Genomic DNA, 14784 nt, shown 5'->3' on the forward strand with positions numbered 1-14784 from the left:
GTTTACTAGATTCAATAATCTAGTTCACATCGCTATGTGATTAAGACCCAAAAAGTGATCATGTTTTGCTTGTGAGAGAAGTTTAGTCAACGGGTCTGCCACATTCAGATCCGTATGTATTTTGCAAATTTCTATGTCAACAATGCTCTGCACAGAGCTACTCTAGCTAATTGCTCCCACTTTCAATATGTATCTAGATTGAGACTTAGAGTCATCTGGATTAGTGTCAAAACTTGCATCGACGTAACCCTTTACGACGAACCTTTTTGTCACCTCCATAATCGGGAAACATATCCTTATTCCACTAAGGATAATTTTGACCGCTGTCCAGTGATCTACTCCTAGATCACTAGTGTACTACTTTGCCAAAATCAGTGTAGGGTATACAATAGATCTGGTACATAGCATGGCATACTTTATAGAACCTATGGCTGAGGCATAGGGAATGACTTTCATTCTCTTTCTATCTTCTGTCGTGGTCGGGTTTTGAGTCTTGCTCAATTTCACACCTTGTAACACAGACAAGAACTCTTTCTTTGACTGTTCTATTTTGAACTACTTCAAAATCTTGTCAAGGTATGTACTCATTGAAAAAAAACTTATCAAGCGTCTTGATCTATCTCTATAAATCTTGATGTTCAATATGTCAGCAGCTTCACCGAGGTCTTTCTTTGGAAAATTCCTTTCAAACACTCCTTTATGCTTTGCAGAATAATTCTACATTATTTCCGATCAACAATATGTCATTCACATATACTTATCAGAAATGTTGTAGTGCTCCCACTCACTTTCTTGTAAATACAGGCTTCATCGCAAGTCTGTATAAAACTATATGCTTTGATCAACTTATCAAAGCGTATATTCCAACTCCGAGATGCTTGCACCAGTCCATAGATGGATCGCTGGAGCTTGCATATTTTGTTTACTGGGGGCTGAATAAAACAACTCGATATACTACTAAATCGATGTACAGGTGGTTGGAGAAACCCCTTAGTGGGTGTAATTTCAAATGGATTTGGGAGGCAAAACTTCCTCTCAAAATCCAAATTTTCCTATGGCAGATATTCCAGAATGCCATTCTTACCAGGCAGGTGATGAGATCTCGCCGTTGGCCTGGTAATCCGACTTGTTCCTTCTGTCGGGAGATAGAAACAGCACAACATCTCTTCTTTGGTTGCTCGGTTGCCAAAATAGTATGGAGAGCGATTGGGGTGACGCTGGGTACTGATCTATGCCCAAAGAACCTTTGGCAATTTTATTATTGGTGCCATTCTTTCCTCCCTGGTTATGACAACTTTTATACTGTTGGCCTTGGGGCTGTTACTTGGGCAATTTGGTTAGCCCGAAACAGAGCCACTTTTGAGAAGAAATTAATTAAATCTCCTTTTGAAATCGTGTTCTCGGTCTGCTCTCTTCTTCTTTATTGGGCAGGTCTACAGAAGGAAGGCGAGATGATGAAGCTTTGTGCCGGAGCAGACATGGTTCGCACTGGGACCATGGCGCTGATGAGGATATGTGATGCTACTACAAGAATTGGTGATTGCTGAAGCTAGATGCTACTACAAGAATTGATGACTGCTGAAGATAGATGCTGCTTTGCTCTAGGAATATGGCATGATTAGCTGCTTATTTTGAGTCGTTTTCTCTTGGTGGTCTTATGGAGGCTGGTTATTTTTCACTTGGCCTGATACTCTGACTGCGATCAGTCTGTAATAGGGCTAGACTATTTTGGTGCTGCTAGGTTTTCGCCCCATAGCATTCGTTTCGATGATGGGCGGATGCAGTGGGTTTCCTAGAAGTGCGTTGAACTCGCTTTCCCCTTACCCCTCTCGTTTCTCCTGATACTATGTAAGACTGATGTATTTCCGTCCTCTATAATGGGGGGGGGGGTTAGCCCGGTTCAAAAAAAAAGGACACATCCTCCATCCAAACTAAAAATGGGAAGAAGATGAAAGAGATGTGTTGCTAGTTGAGGTTTTGTTGGCTTGGGAAAGGGAGATTATTTATTTTTATACTAGAAGGGAAAAAAAGGGAAAAGGAGGGGGGGACTCCACCACCCCGACCCGCCATCTTTGCCGTGGGGCACCCCGGGTTCCCCAGTATTTCGTCCCCGAGCCCCGGCGCTTGTCCGTCTCGTGGTCAGGTCAGGTCAGGTGCTCGCTCGCTCCTCCGTCCCCGGAAGAAATCCCCAATCCCTCCTCACTCCGATCCACTCGATCGAGCCCTAGCCCCGCGCCCCCGACCCCGACCCAATTCCGGCCGCCCCGATCCGATCCTCTCCCTCCCCTCCCCCTCCCGTCCACCGCATGCGAGGCTCCGGCCGGCGGTAGCCTCGGCTCGCGCGGACGGACAGGCAGGGCGGCGGCCATGGAGCCGCGCATCGGCAACAAGTTCCGCGTCGGCCGCAAGCTGGGGAGCGGCTCCTTCGGGGAGATCTACCTCGGTCCGTCCCCCTCCCCTCCGGCCGCCAGATCCCCCTTTCCTCCCAAAGCCATCGCCTTTTTCTCTTCCTCTTTTTTTTTTAACAAATTCCGTCTCCGTCTCTCTGTGCAGGCACCAACGTGCAGACCAACGAGGAGGTCGCGATCAAGCTCGTGAGTTCCTCCGTCCCTCTCTCTCCACGACGCTCATCAATTTTCTCCGCCCCCCGTGGTGTGGTTTCGGGGGATCTAGGTCGAATTGGATGCTAGATTTGACGAATTGCCATGCCATGATTTTCTTAGCGTCGGATTAATAAGGCCGTGGAAACCCGTGGATTACGCCGCTTGTTAATTCCTGTAGCTGATGCTCATGGAATGGTGATGCATGGAAGGATTTGGGGTGCTAACTGAATTATGTGCTTTGGCTGGCTGTGTGCAATGCAGTTTGCTCTACCTGTCTTGTCTAGTTACATGCTTTAGCTGCTGCTGCCGAAATACAAACCTTAATTAAAGAGATGGAATACACCACTGCCCCTCTGTTTGCTTTTCCTAGGCTAGGATTCATTTGCTCAGTCTCTTACCGCAAGCTTGTAATTACATGTTTTGTCTACCAAAATATGAGATTCTTCAAGAGATGGAATGGAACACACAAATGTTTCGCACCAGTATAGTTGCTTCTGTTTCACTTCTCTGTAGGCTAGCCTTAATTTGCTTTGATCTCATAACCATAATAAGTTTCTAATTTCATTACAAGTGTTCTGCCTGATTCATTTACCTGAGGTGATGCTCTTTGATTCGTCTTGTTTCTGCGTGGTTTTGCTCAGGAAAATGTCAAGACAAAGCATCCGCAGCTGCTGTATGAGTCAAAGCTGTACAGAATACTTCAAGGAGGAAGTAATATATATTTTCCTGCTTCCTTGGTCTTACTTGGTCCAGTCTCTTTTCTCTTGTTTATTTATTCATGGAGGGATCAACTGACTCTCCCTACTGTTCTGCAGCTGGAATCCCAAACGTCAAGTGGTTTGGTGTGGAGGGTGATTACAATGTTTTGGTGATGGACTTGCTGGGCCCAAGCCTCGAGGATCTCTTCAGTTTTTGCAACAGGAAGCTGTCTCTAAAAACTGTTTTGATGCTTGCTGATCAAATGGTATGCAACACCTCAGATTCCCTTGGCATCATTACTTTGGTCTCTTTCGTTTCATCATGTGGGATTTGGATTACTTCCTTTTTTTCAGATCAACCGTGTTGAATTCGTCCATTCCAAGTCTTTCTTGCATAGAGATATCAAGCCGGACAATTTTCTCATGGGTCTTGGGAAAAGGGCAAATCAGGTCAACGCTACATTCCACTGGCATGCCTTTATTGATGGATGTATTATTGGTGTTCTTATCTGCAACTTTCATCTATCTGTAGGTTTATTGTATAGATTTTGGGCTTGCAAAGAAGTATAGGGATACATCGACACACCAGCACATTCCATATAGGTAAATGTTATATCCCATTGGTGATCTACTTGAAGAGATTTGGATGCATTCTACAGTATATTGTCAAAGTTACGGCTATTCTTTTGATGTTGCCACACATAACTTCTTTACATTCATGGCATAAGCATTTTATGTTCATGCCTGAGTTTTGCACTGATTATATAATTTAAATCAGTGGACAACACAGTATCTGTGGCAAAACTTATGACCGTTCTCTATTTAATCACAGAGAGAACAAGAACTTGACAGGAACAGCAAGATATGCGAGTGTAAACACTCATCTTGGAATTGGTAAGTTTCCTTGACTGTTGGCTGTGTACTCCTTTATTCTGTAACTGTACTTAGACTCCCGAGGCATCTAGTGTTATTTGTTCCTTGTAAAATTCTCTTACCTTTCATGCATTAATCTGTTCAGATATCCTAATTTATTTTTCTGCTTCACCGTAGAACAAAGCAGGAGGGATGACATGGAATCTCTTGGATATGTGCTGATGTACTTCTTAAGAGGAAGGTTGTTGACAATAACCACACGTGATTTTCTGGCAGCCTAATTATCTGCACTGACACATGCTGTTGTTGCTGTCAGTCTTCCATGGCAGGGTCTGAAAGCTGGGAACAAGAAACAGAAGTATGAGAAAATCAGCGAAAGGAAAATTGCCACTTCAACTGAGGTAGCGTGTGTTCTTCTCTATATCCTGCGTTCACCACCATTGAGGCATTATTTTCTTAATTGTATTCTCTTGACTGTAGGCCCTCTGTCGTGGATATCCTACTGAATTTGCATCTTATTTCCATTACTGCCGCTCACTGCGCTTTGAAGATACGCCAGATTATCAGTATCTCAAGAGATTGTTCAGAGACCTTTTTATTCGAGAGGGTGAGTTTTCTTTTTTGCATGTTTTGAACTTATAATCATTCATTTAATTTAGTGATTGATGATTCATTGATGTTTACACACCAAAATGCTGCAAATTGCTCTCCTTTTAAACTCTTGACAGAGCAATGTTTGGTACTTGCAGGGTTTCAATTTGATTATGTTTTTGATTGGACGATTCTCAAGTATCAACAGTCACAAATGACCAGTGCTCCACCGCGCGCCATGGTCAGTACATTGCTGTTCCTCCTTTCCTTAATGCTGCGCACATGACGATTCATGTCTTACCGTTTGCTGCTTTCCTTTTATGTTAGGCCGCGGCAGCAGGACAAAGCTCTGGGATGGCTCCCATGGCAAATAGACAGTCAGGTACAGTATATTATCCATCTCATGATGGATTCTAGAGTATCTTATCAGTTATTTATATGCAAGGCAATAAGTTAGTATCTGTAGTAGATGTAAGTCTGTGTAGTGTGTATTCTTCAAATAAGATGGTATTTCCCTGGAAAATAGATTTTTGAAATGTGCATGTGGTACAACCAGGTTGAGATTACAAAATGTTCGTACTAGTAGGGAGTTAGAAATCAGGCTCATTACCTGTTGCTTTGTTCTGTTGAGTTGGTTAATTGTATGTATATCCGGGAACCGTTTAAATGATAATCACATAAGCGTGTGGGAAATACAGATGTATGATAATGAACCCATTGAGACCAGTCGCAGTTTGGTCTTTGCCTCGCGCCTTTATGTGTTTAACAACCGTGCGCTGAATGGATGCAGCCACTGAAGAAGGGAGGAGGAGCGGGTGGTCAGATATGGATGGCATGCGGCGCCAGGTTCCACCTCCAGCTATAAATGCAGGCAGCCTGGCCAAACAGAAGTCGCCAATCAGACATGACCAATCCACCTCAAAAGATGCTATGGTAAGTTGTCAAGAGTTGCTACGTATTTCATCCCATCTGTCTCTTGTTGCTAGGGAAATATGCAGACCACTGAAGTGGTCTTGTGTACATACATACATAAAACTGGCCTGTAACACCTGACCCTTAAATGACGTGTAGTTCTCCAGTTCGACTTTGCTGGGACGGTCAAGCGGATCCTCAAGGCGACCTGCTGTCTCTAGCAGCCGGGAGCCGAGCACGGACGCGGAGCAGACGCGCAGCCGCACGACTGACGCGAGCCCAGGGGCGTTCCAGCGGTCGTCCGCCCCGCGGTGGAGCCCGCAGGTTGGCGACTCGTCGGACACGAGGGGCCGGTCGTCCTCGGGCAGGCACCAGTCGTCGAGCGCCAAGAACTACGAGTCCACGGTGCGGGGCATCCAGGGCCTCAACTTCGACGGCGACGACACCAGGAACCACTACTAGGCCCCGAGACGGAGGAGGCCGGGCAAATAAGAGGTGTGGTCTGGCGGGGATGTCTCAGCCAGGCAGCGGCTACCACGGGCGGGCGTGCCGTGGTCTTCTTTATAACGAATGAATGGATGGAAATGGAATGAACGAATGGTGTTTGATGACGGCGGTGGGTTGCTTGGCCGTTTTAATTTGTACAGTTTGTTTCTCCCCTTTGTTGTGGTCGCTTGCGGCGTTAATTTTAGTCCCTTGATGAAGATGGATGATGTTGTATTTCGGAGAGATGTATGCAGGCCGGCGTGGCGTAACGCCGCTCGTTTCGAATCCCTTGGTTTTTAAATTAAAATGGCCGAATGCCTGCGAATATATAATACATGTTTTAAAGTTGGTGAGACTGAGAGCTGCTGCTGTTGATTCTGTTGCCAAAGCTGAGATGATTGACTGCTAGCAGATTTGCATTTCATTCTAGTTTGTCGAGGCTTGAGAATTGCTGCTGCTTATTTATGCTTTTGGCAGGGCTGAAGTGGTGTGCTATTCCTTGTAAAAATGAAGTAACAAATCCAGCTCCTTATTTTTTTTGTTGAATGAATGGAGATATATGCATCTCTTGGAGCTGTTCATGCCAATTGAGAGATCTGTTTTTTTTTCTGAGGGAATGTGAATGGTGATCTTTTTCAAAATATGTTTTTGGAGATTTCTGTATGCCGCTGAATTTACAATTGAGTTTTTGGTTGAGGTCTGGAACCACTTTGACTGTCTGCTTGTATCAGCACCAAACTTCATCAATCTCAAGACCAGCCACAAGGAAAAAGGATAAAAGAACTTTCTTGGAGGTGCTCGTAGAGGCAGAGTATGCATGTGTGCGTTCATAGGGTACTGTAATGTGTTTGTCAAAAAACAAAATACTCCAATGTAGTTTTCCCAAACCAAATTTTGAACTTTGTTGAAAATCTTGAGACCAAATTAACTTTGCTACACCATCAACCTGGCTATTTTTTTTGAAGAACAAACTTGGCACCTTTTTATCATCTACTGTATTTTTAAGTTTTTTTTAGACAATACTGTATTTTTGTAGTACTGAGCACTTGTTTTATCATCAATTTTTTGGCAAATCGGAGTAGAACATTTTTGTATCATCCACTTTTTTTTAGGGCAAAACTAAGCTTTATTGATGATAATCCACATGGAGTGGGATAGCACATGTTTTTTAAAATGGTATCCGTTCAAGTCCGTGGGCCTCGTGGCCTGGCCCTCGCCCAACTGCCAGCCCGGTCCGGCCCTCGCCCAACTGCCAGCCCGGTCCGGCCCTCGCCCAACTGCCAGCCCGGTCCGGCCCTCGCCCAACTGCCAGCCCGGTCCGGCCCTCGCCCAACCGCCAGCCCGGCCCGGCCCGGCCCAGGGAAAGAAGGACGCCACGAAATTAACCACAGCCTGAGAAAACACAAGGGGAAAAAAATCTACTCTTTCTTCTTCTCCAATCTCTCTCTCTCTCTCTCCAGTCTCCCTCACCGGCTCCGATCACCCGGCGGGTGGGCTCGCGGCGGGGCGCACCCCATCCCCTCCCCCCCATGGCCTGGCGGCTCGCCCTCTCCAAGGTACTCCCTCCCTCCCTCCGCGAACAAGATTCCTCTTCCGTCCCCTTCCGTCCGCCGCCGGCGCCGCCGCAGGCGATCCCGCCCGTGTCGGTAACTTGGATCGGCCGTGCGTGCCGCGGTTTCAGGGCGCCCGCCGCGCCGTCGTCCGCGGGGCTAGCTAGGGTTTATTAGGGCGCCGCGAGTCTGACTCTGGAATATTCAACCCCCCCGCAATACATAGATACTACGGAGGGAGTAGATCTTACCGCGCCGGCCTACTTCTCCTCCGCCGTCCAGTGCCTAGCCTAGCCGCCGTAGCCGGTGGCTGTCGAATCACGCCAGTGCAACGGCAACTATGCAGACTAGTAGTAGTAGGTTAGGTTAATTATTCGTCGCATGGAGAAAATAAGGCTGAAATCTGTAGCAGATGGATGGTGCTTAGAATTTCTATCTCGGACCGCCGAATGCCAGGCGGTGGTGTCTCGCCCTTTATTCAGAAATCAGATGTTGCATATCCAAGGCAGTGGCTACCCCCTTTTCAGGGATATTTGTTTGTTTGTTTGTTTGTACCGCTGTCGATTGCTCTGTTTGGCATGCCGTGCTTCTTGTGTTTTCACTGATTCAAGGCTATGAATGAAGATGCTGGAGATTTCACTGTTAGAGAAAGGCTAAAAACCACTCCCTCTGTTCATGAATATAAGATGTTTTTTTTTTAACTTTTTTCTGAATCGGATGCATATAGGCCACGTTTTACACTGTTGTTTCACTCATTTCAGTCTGTATGTAGTCCGTATTGAAATATCCAAAACATCTTATATTTATGAACGGAGGGAGTAGTATTCACAATTTCACATGAACCTGCTCTTTTATTCAATTGTTGGAGCTATTGGCCTCTTTGGACTCATGCTGCTTTTAGTCATGCAATAGAGCTTGGTATGTTTTAATCTCCACTTGAGCTTCCATGAGTCACCTGATATGTGATAACCTTGTGTAATATCTTGGCTTTTTAAATATATTTTAGTTAAGTCATTTCAGATCTTTCTTTATGCCTGTCGCTATTGAGATAGCTCAGCTCAGCTCAAACGTTGGTTGCAGTATGTTTGAACTTCTGTTTGTGTCGCAGGCTGGAAGGCGGTCGTCGAGTGTGGTCTACAATGAGCTAGTGAGTACAAGTGCTTTCAGGACACCTGCAAATGGCACCGGTATGGCCTCCCTCCCTCCCTCTCTTCCAAGGACATACTCTTATGTGGAAACAAGCTCCTGGTTTCATTATGCCGAGCATTTCTTTCTATTAGTGTGGCATAAAGAGTTTCCCTTTGTGTAAAAAAACGCATCTTACTGTACTCCAGGTCTCATGCTTCAGTTGTTGCTCATGAAAGAAATCCTGCTGTTTGCAAACTGAGGTTGGGTGTTCTAATTAATGCAGGCGGAGTTCTCAAGGCGCTGCAAGAGAGGTACCGATCAAGCTACGTCGGTAGCTTCGCGCGCAGGCTACGAGACTTTGACACGCCAAGTGATGCCTCCCTTCTTAAAGAGATCTACAGAAGTAACCCAGAAAGGGTCGTGCAGATCTTTGAGAGCCAGCCTTCCTTACATAACAACTCTTCGGCTCTCTCCCAGTATGTGAAGGCTCTTGTCGCTCTTGACAGGCTGGATGAAAGCCCGCTGCTTAAGACATTGCAGAGAGGTAGTGGTCTCTACTGCTTCACTTAAACTGATTGATTTTTTGTGCTGTTTGTTCAAGTGCGTCCTTCATTCAACGTACTGAACATGATACTGTCTGTTTACGCCATACCCGCACCTTTAACTAGTGGGTTTCTTTTATGATATACACATGCCCTTATTTTTAACTTTCTGCTCTCATATTTTGATGTTAACACTCAACATGATCTAAACACGCAGGAATTGTCAATTCAGCAAGGGAGGAAGAAGGGTTTAGTGGCATCCCAGCATTTCAAAGTGTTGGCCGTACGACGAAAGATGGGGCTCTTGGTACTGCTGGTGCACCAATTCACATGGTTGCATCAGAGACTGGCCAATTCAAGGAGCAGCTTTGGCGTACCTTCCGAAGCATTGCACTCACTTTCCTAGTAATCTCCGGCATCGGGGCTCTGATTGAAGATAGAGGAATTAGTAAAGGTTTGTCATTTTGATGACTTTATATACATCTCCTGATCCTTATTCAGTTCCAGCAGTAGTCCCTATTCACTTTGAATTATATATGCAGGCCTTGGATTGCATGAAGAGGTTCAGCCAAGCTTGGATTCGAGCACAAAATTCAGTGATGTCAAGGGGGTTGATGAAGCTAAAGCTGAACTCGAGGAAATAGTTCACTACCTACGAGATCCCAAGGTGAAGTTTTATCACTCTGCTGTTTCCATCCACCAGTGAATTAGGAAGATATTAACAGCTGGGTAATGATACTGTAAACAAATATGTCTACACTCTTCCCCAACGAGGCTGCTATCATAAACAATTAAACATGCTGTGCTGTACTGAAATTTAAAGACAGATACAATTTAGTTAATACCAAATCAACTGGTCTGCTACATGATAAATTGATACTTAATCATGTCATGCCTCCCTTTCCCTCTATTTGTTGTGATTTTTAGCCCGCAGAAGAACTGCATTTCCCATCTAATATTTTCATCCTGGTCTTCTAGAGATACTCGATAAATGATAAAAGTCTTACATAGAATGAAATATACGCTGCAGCTTACATGGAAAGAAAGGCTCTTCTGCCTTTCTTTTGAAAAGTTTGCGCCACTTTACTTTGTACTCTTACATTATGGGACGGAGGGAGTAGCTTTTAAGTCTTACATAGAATAAATGTCTTCAGTGTAGCTTAAACCAAGTTTGGTGCTGAGCTTTTCTTGCATGAGTACAAAGTAAAGTGTAGAATAAATGTCTTACATAGAGTAGTCTTTGCGCCACTTTATTTCAAAGTGTCAAAAAACGTCTTACATTATGGGACGGAGGGAGTAGCTTTTAAGTCTTACATAGAATGAAATATACTATTGCTTTTGTCATGACATTGTGCCTTTTTATACTGTGTCCTTGGTGCTGAGCTGTTAAACCAAGTTTTGCTTAAAGATGTGTAGAGTGTTTCATGTGATGTGCCCTTGTTCTTTTATAAGTATTCACCATCACCTTTCATGCTTTGCAGCGTTTCACACGCCTTGGTGGCAAGCTTCCAAAAGGTGTTCTACTTGTCGGCCCACCCGGGACAGGGAAAACCATGTTGGCAAGGGCTATCGCTGGGGAAGCTGGCGTTCCTTTCTTCTCCTGCAGCGGCAGTGAGTTTGAGGAGATGTTTGTGGGTGTCGGGGCAAGAAGAGTGAGGGATCTATTCAGTGCAGCAAAGAAACGATCTCCATGTATAATTTTCATTGATGAAATTGATGCAATTGGTGGGAGCAGAAACCCAAAAGATCAACAGTATATGAAGATGACCTTGAACCAGTTACTTGTTGAGCTGGATGGCTTTAAGCAGAATGATGGGATCATTGTAATTGCAGCAACAAACTTCCCCCAGTCACTAGATAAAGCCCTTGTTAGGCCTGGGCGTTTTGACCGTCATATCGTGGTTCCTAACCCAGATGTTGAGGGCCGACGGCAGATCCTGGAGACTCATATGTCAAAGGTAAAGAATCCTTCCTTATCCCATGCATTTCTCTTGTAATGCTTGATTGGTTTTCTCCACATAATTTAAGGCAGCTGACTCCACCTTTTCTCCCTGAACTGAACTGCAGGTGTTAAAAGCAGACGATGTGGATTTGATGACCATTGCCAGGGGAACGCCTGGATTCTCAGGTGCAGACCTTGCAAACCTGGTGAACGTGGCTGCTCTCAAGGCTGCCATGGATGGAGCGAAATCTGTTTCAATGACCGACCTCGAGTTTGCCAAGGACAGGATCATGATGGGCAGCGAGCGCAAATCAGCAGTGATATCCGACGAAAGCAGGAAGATGACTGCATACCATGAGGGAGGGCATGCGCTGGTCGCGATACACACGGCCGGTGCCCACCCCGTCCACAAGGCCACCATTGTTCCGAGGGGAATGGCTCTGGGCATGGTCACGCAGCTGCCAGAGAAGGACCAGACCAGCGTGTCTAGGAAGCAGATGCTGGCAAGGCTGGACGTCTGCATGGGAGGGCGGGTGGCCGAGGAGCTTATATTTGGGGAGAGCGAGGTAACGTCGGGCGCGTCATCCGACCTAAGCCAAGCGACCCGGCTGGCCAAGGCCATGGTGACCAAGTATGGCATGAGCAAGCGCGTGGGCCTTGTGGCCTACAACTATGACGACGATGGGAAGACCATGAGCACGCAGACGCGGGGTCTGGTGGAGCAGGAGGTGAAGGAGCTGCTGGAGACGGCCTACAACAATGCCAAGACGATCCTCACGACCCACAACAAGGAGCTGCACGCGCTCGCCAACGCCCTCATCGAGCGCGAGACCCTCACTGGCGCCCAGATCAAGAACCTTCTGTCGCAGGTAAACAGCAGCAGTGACACTCAGCAGCCCCAGGCTGCTGAGGTTCCACAGCAAACACCCGCTGCCCCAGCCTCACCCCAGTCTCCAGCAGCAGCGGCTGCGGCCGCCGCAGCAGCTGCAGCACAGCAAGCAGCGGCTCAAGCCAAAGGAGTCGCAGGCATCGGGTCCTAGCCTCGCCGGGCAACAAGAGAACATCAACCCAGCAAAGTGCCATTAATTAGCATGCTGTTTTTTTATGGACAACAGGGCAAATTCTTAGCTGCCGCTGAAGAGAGCATCTGTACTCTGTAGTAATTTAGCTAGTCGGGAGTACAATTTATATGTGTTCTTGGCTGTTGGTATGATGCAGCCTGAAGAAGAAGAAGATCCATTCATGGCAGGGGATCCGCTGAGTCATGTCAAGGAGATTTTGTACTCTGCATTAATTAGACGTCTTATCATTTGATCGTCGTGACGTATCATATGTCGCAATCTTGGATAAGTTATAACGCGCCGGTTATACTCCAGTTTAGACGGCCTGCCTTGTTGTTGCTGTGGCAACTTTTTTCGATGTTAAAAGCTCACCAGGAATGACATGGCATTGTAAGATCATCGCCTGGTACTCTGTTGTTTCCTTTCTATATATCTGCACGGAGATTGATTCTTGATGCAATTGCATCAGGTTATTTGGTGTTGTTGATGTTTTTACCTTTGACAAGGTCGGCAATGCGATGTGTAGATCACCTTGTGTGATCACACCAGTGGTAGCTAGTGTGCAACAACATTTTGTCTCCAAAATTTGTGGAAGTATGAACGAATGGAAAACTGGCATTCGAAAGCCTCGCCGGTGGGCTCATTGTAGGGTTTGGATCTGTTGAATTTTGGAAGGCCCCACTATGTGAAGTATCCTGAGACCTATATAGAGAGGTAAAAAAAAAGAGCATATCTGGCACCCACATAGATAACACAATCATAGTAACTAATTTAATGTAAAAGCAAAAATATGCTTCCATGGTAGAATCTGGAATAGCCATGTTAACAACTTAACAACAGTACTGCACAGACTGATCGAACCTTGCGAACAACAAATTTTCTTTTAGTTGCTGATTGATTTTGAGATAGCTACCCGCTTATTTCAAGAGGTACCTTGCTAACAACTGTTTGGCCGCAAATCTGCAGCTGATCAAACAGCTCATATCAGCAATTCATAAGAATCATTGGTGGGTGGTCTTCCCATAGTCAAATAGTGACCTCTTTTTAGAATTTGTCATTGTAAGTTCATCTTTATCTCGCGATCTTTTTTTGCCTTCTAAAGTAGATGTTTCATTCAGTGACTAAAAAGGGATTAATAGACTACATAAGCCAAAATGATTACAGATAAAAACAACATAAAAAATTCTTTGTTTTTACTAAGTAAGCCGTATCATCTTTTGCTTCTAAAGTTGGACTATCGGATTATGTGCCGATGGCGTCGAGGACGAAGTGATGGAAATATGTCATAGAGGCAGCAATAATATTTGAGCATTATCTATTTCCAAGTTTATAATTAACGTTTATATTCTATGTTATAATTGTTATGGTTCTCGAATCTGCAATAGCAAGAGGTTCAGAGGAAAAACCCATGAGCATGTACAGGTTATAAACAGTAAAATAAAGATTTCTAGTCTTGCCTCTAGGACTAGCTCATGTGTTGACTAATGGTTCTGTTTTTATGATCATGGGCATGAATGATAATGTCGATAATATTGAGAGCAGAATGTTGGTAGAACATTCGTGTTGAATTAACCCAAGTTATATGTAATATTAAAGATATGAAATTGTCAAAATTCTATAGTCCATAACACAGGAAGTTAGCATATGCACAATTCCTTAGATCATGAGAGTATCGAGTCACTCCATACTGGAGTATCATCTTTTGCTTCTAAAGTTAACATTTGAGTATTATTTATTTCCCAGTTTATAATTAATGTTTATATTCTATATTATAATTGTTATGGTTCTCGAATCTACAATAATAAGAGGTTCAGAGGAAAACTCATGAGCATGTGTAGGTTATAAACAGTAAAATAAAGATTCCTAGTCTTGCCTCTAGGACTAGCTCATGTGTTGATTAACGGGTCTGTTTTCTAATCATGGGCATAATGATAATGTCGATAATATTGAGAGCACAATGTTGGTAGAACATTCGTGTTGAATTAACCCAAATTGTATGTTATACTAAAGACACGACGACGTTGGAGCAAGGTGTGGCGGAGGCACGTGACGACGCCCACGATCACAAGGGAGCGAGGTTGCAAAAGCAGTGCTGCTGGCAATGACCCCCCACTTCCCACCCAGCGGGCATGGCGTACGTGCTCAGCAGCGGTGCTGGCCGAAGGAAGAAAAAGGAAGGAGGAAGAGAGGTAGTGCTTGATCGTCTCAGGATGAAGAAAAAGGAAGGATGGAGAAGAAGGAAGGAGCAACAAGAGGAAGAAGATGACGACTCAACGCCGGCTCTTAAAAGCAATCATCACTCACACTGAGTATTATTCTGCGCCCGCCCATGGTGATGCACAGCCGAAGAGGTTTGGGTCAAGGTGGTTACGGGAAGCGAAAATTAATGATACTGTAA

At 45.1% G+C, this 14784-nt stretch overlaps 2 protein-coding genes across 4 annotated transcripts; both read left to right on the plus strand.

Annotated features, from left to right (window-relative positions):
* Nucleotides 1-2097: 2097 nt before the first annotated feature.
* LOC125532462 (casein kinase 1-like protein 2) lies at nt 2098-6524 on the plus strand. Of its 2 annotated transcripts, none has more exons than XM_048696516.1 (14): nt 2098-2443; nt 2554-2594; nt 3245-3314; nt 3419-3567; nt 3656-3751; nt 3834-3904; nt 4134-4195; nt 4352-4415; nt 4491-4575; nt 4655-4781; nt 4924-5006; nt 5093-5147; nt 5556-5698; nt 5845-6524. In XM_048696516.1, the coding sequence occupies exons 1-14, from the start codon at nt 2368-2370 to the stop codon at nt 5896-5898; spliced, it is 1176 nt and encodes a 391-aa protein (XP_048552473.1). In that variant the 5' UTR covers nt 2098-2367; the 3' UTR covers nt 5899-6524. The 2 variants fall into 2 exon arrangements, with proteins under 2 accessions (XP_048552473.1, XP_048552472.1); XM_048696515.1 differs by having other exon boundaries at nt 2100-2443; nt 5837-6524.
* A 1034-nt stretch (nt 6525-7558) lies between these two features.
* LOC125532446 (ATP-dependent zinc metalloprotease FTSH 5, mitochondrial-like) lies at nt 7559-12859 on the plus strand. 2 transcript variants are annotated; one of them, XM_048696511.1, is made up of 7 exons: nt 7559-7719; nt 8822-8900; nt 9125-9385; nt 9601-9837; nt 9926-10050; nt 10865-11341; nt 11451-12859. In XM_048696511.1, the coding sequence occupies exons 1-7, from the start codon at nt 7693-7695 to the stop codon at nt 12363-12365; spliced, it is 2121 nt and encodes a 706-aa protein (XP_048552468.1). In that variant the 5' UTR covers nt 7559-7692; the 3' UTR covers nt 12366-12859. The 2 variants fall into 2 exon arrangements, with proteins under 2 accessions (XP_048552468.1, XP_048552463.1); XM_048696506.1 differs by lacking the exon at nt 7559-7719 and having other exon boundaries at nt 8729-8900.
* Nucleotides 12860-14784: the final 1925 nt, after the last annotated feature.

The sequence above is a fragment of the Triticum urartu genome, chromosome 1 (assembly GCF_003073215.2).
Source record: "Triticum urartu cultivar G1812 chromosome 1, Tu2.1, whole genome shotgun sequence".
Classification (NCBI taxonomy): Eukaryota; Viridiplantae; Streptophyta; class Magnoliopsida; order Poales; family Poaceae; genus Triticum; species Triticum urartu.

What these genes read in the sequence shown, in the direction of transcription:
- LOC125532462 (XM_048696515.1), top strand. Translation starts at nt 2,368, where the DNA reads ATGGAGCCGCGCATCGGCAACAAGTTCCGCGTCGGCCGCAAGCTGGGG. An exon ending in CTTCGGGGAGATCTACCTCG is followed by an intron (nt 2,444 to 2,553) that starts GTCCGTCCCCCT and finishes CTCTCTGTGCAG; the next exon opens with GCACCAACGTGCAGACCAAC. An exon ending in TTGGGAAAAGGGCAAATCAG is followed by an intron (nt 3,752 to 3,833) that starts GTCAACGCTACA and finishes ATCTATCTGTAG; the next exon opens with GTTTATTGTATAGATTTTGG.
- LOC125532446 (XM_048696506.1), top strand. Translation starts at nt 8,744, where the DNA reads ATGCCTGTCGCTATTGAGATAGCTCAGCTCAGCTCAAACGTTGGTTGC. An exon ending in GCTTAAGACATTGCAGAGAG is followed by an intron (nt 9,386 to 9,600) that starts GTAGTGGTCTCT and finishes CTAAACACGCAG; the next exon opens with GAATTGTCAATTCAGCAAGG. An exon ending in AGATAGAGGAATTAGTAAAG is followed by an intron (nt 9,838 to 9,925) that starts GTTTGTCATTTT and finishes TTATATATGCAG; the next exon opens with GCCTTGGATTGCATGAAGAG.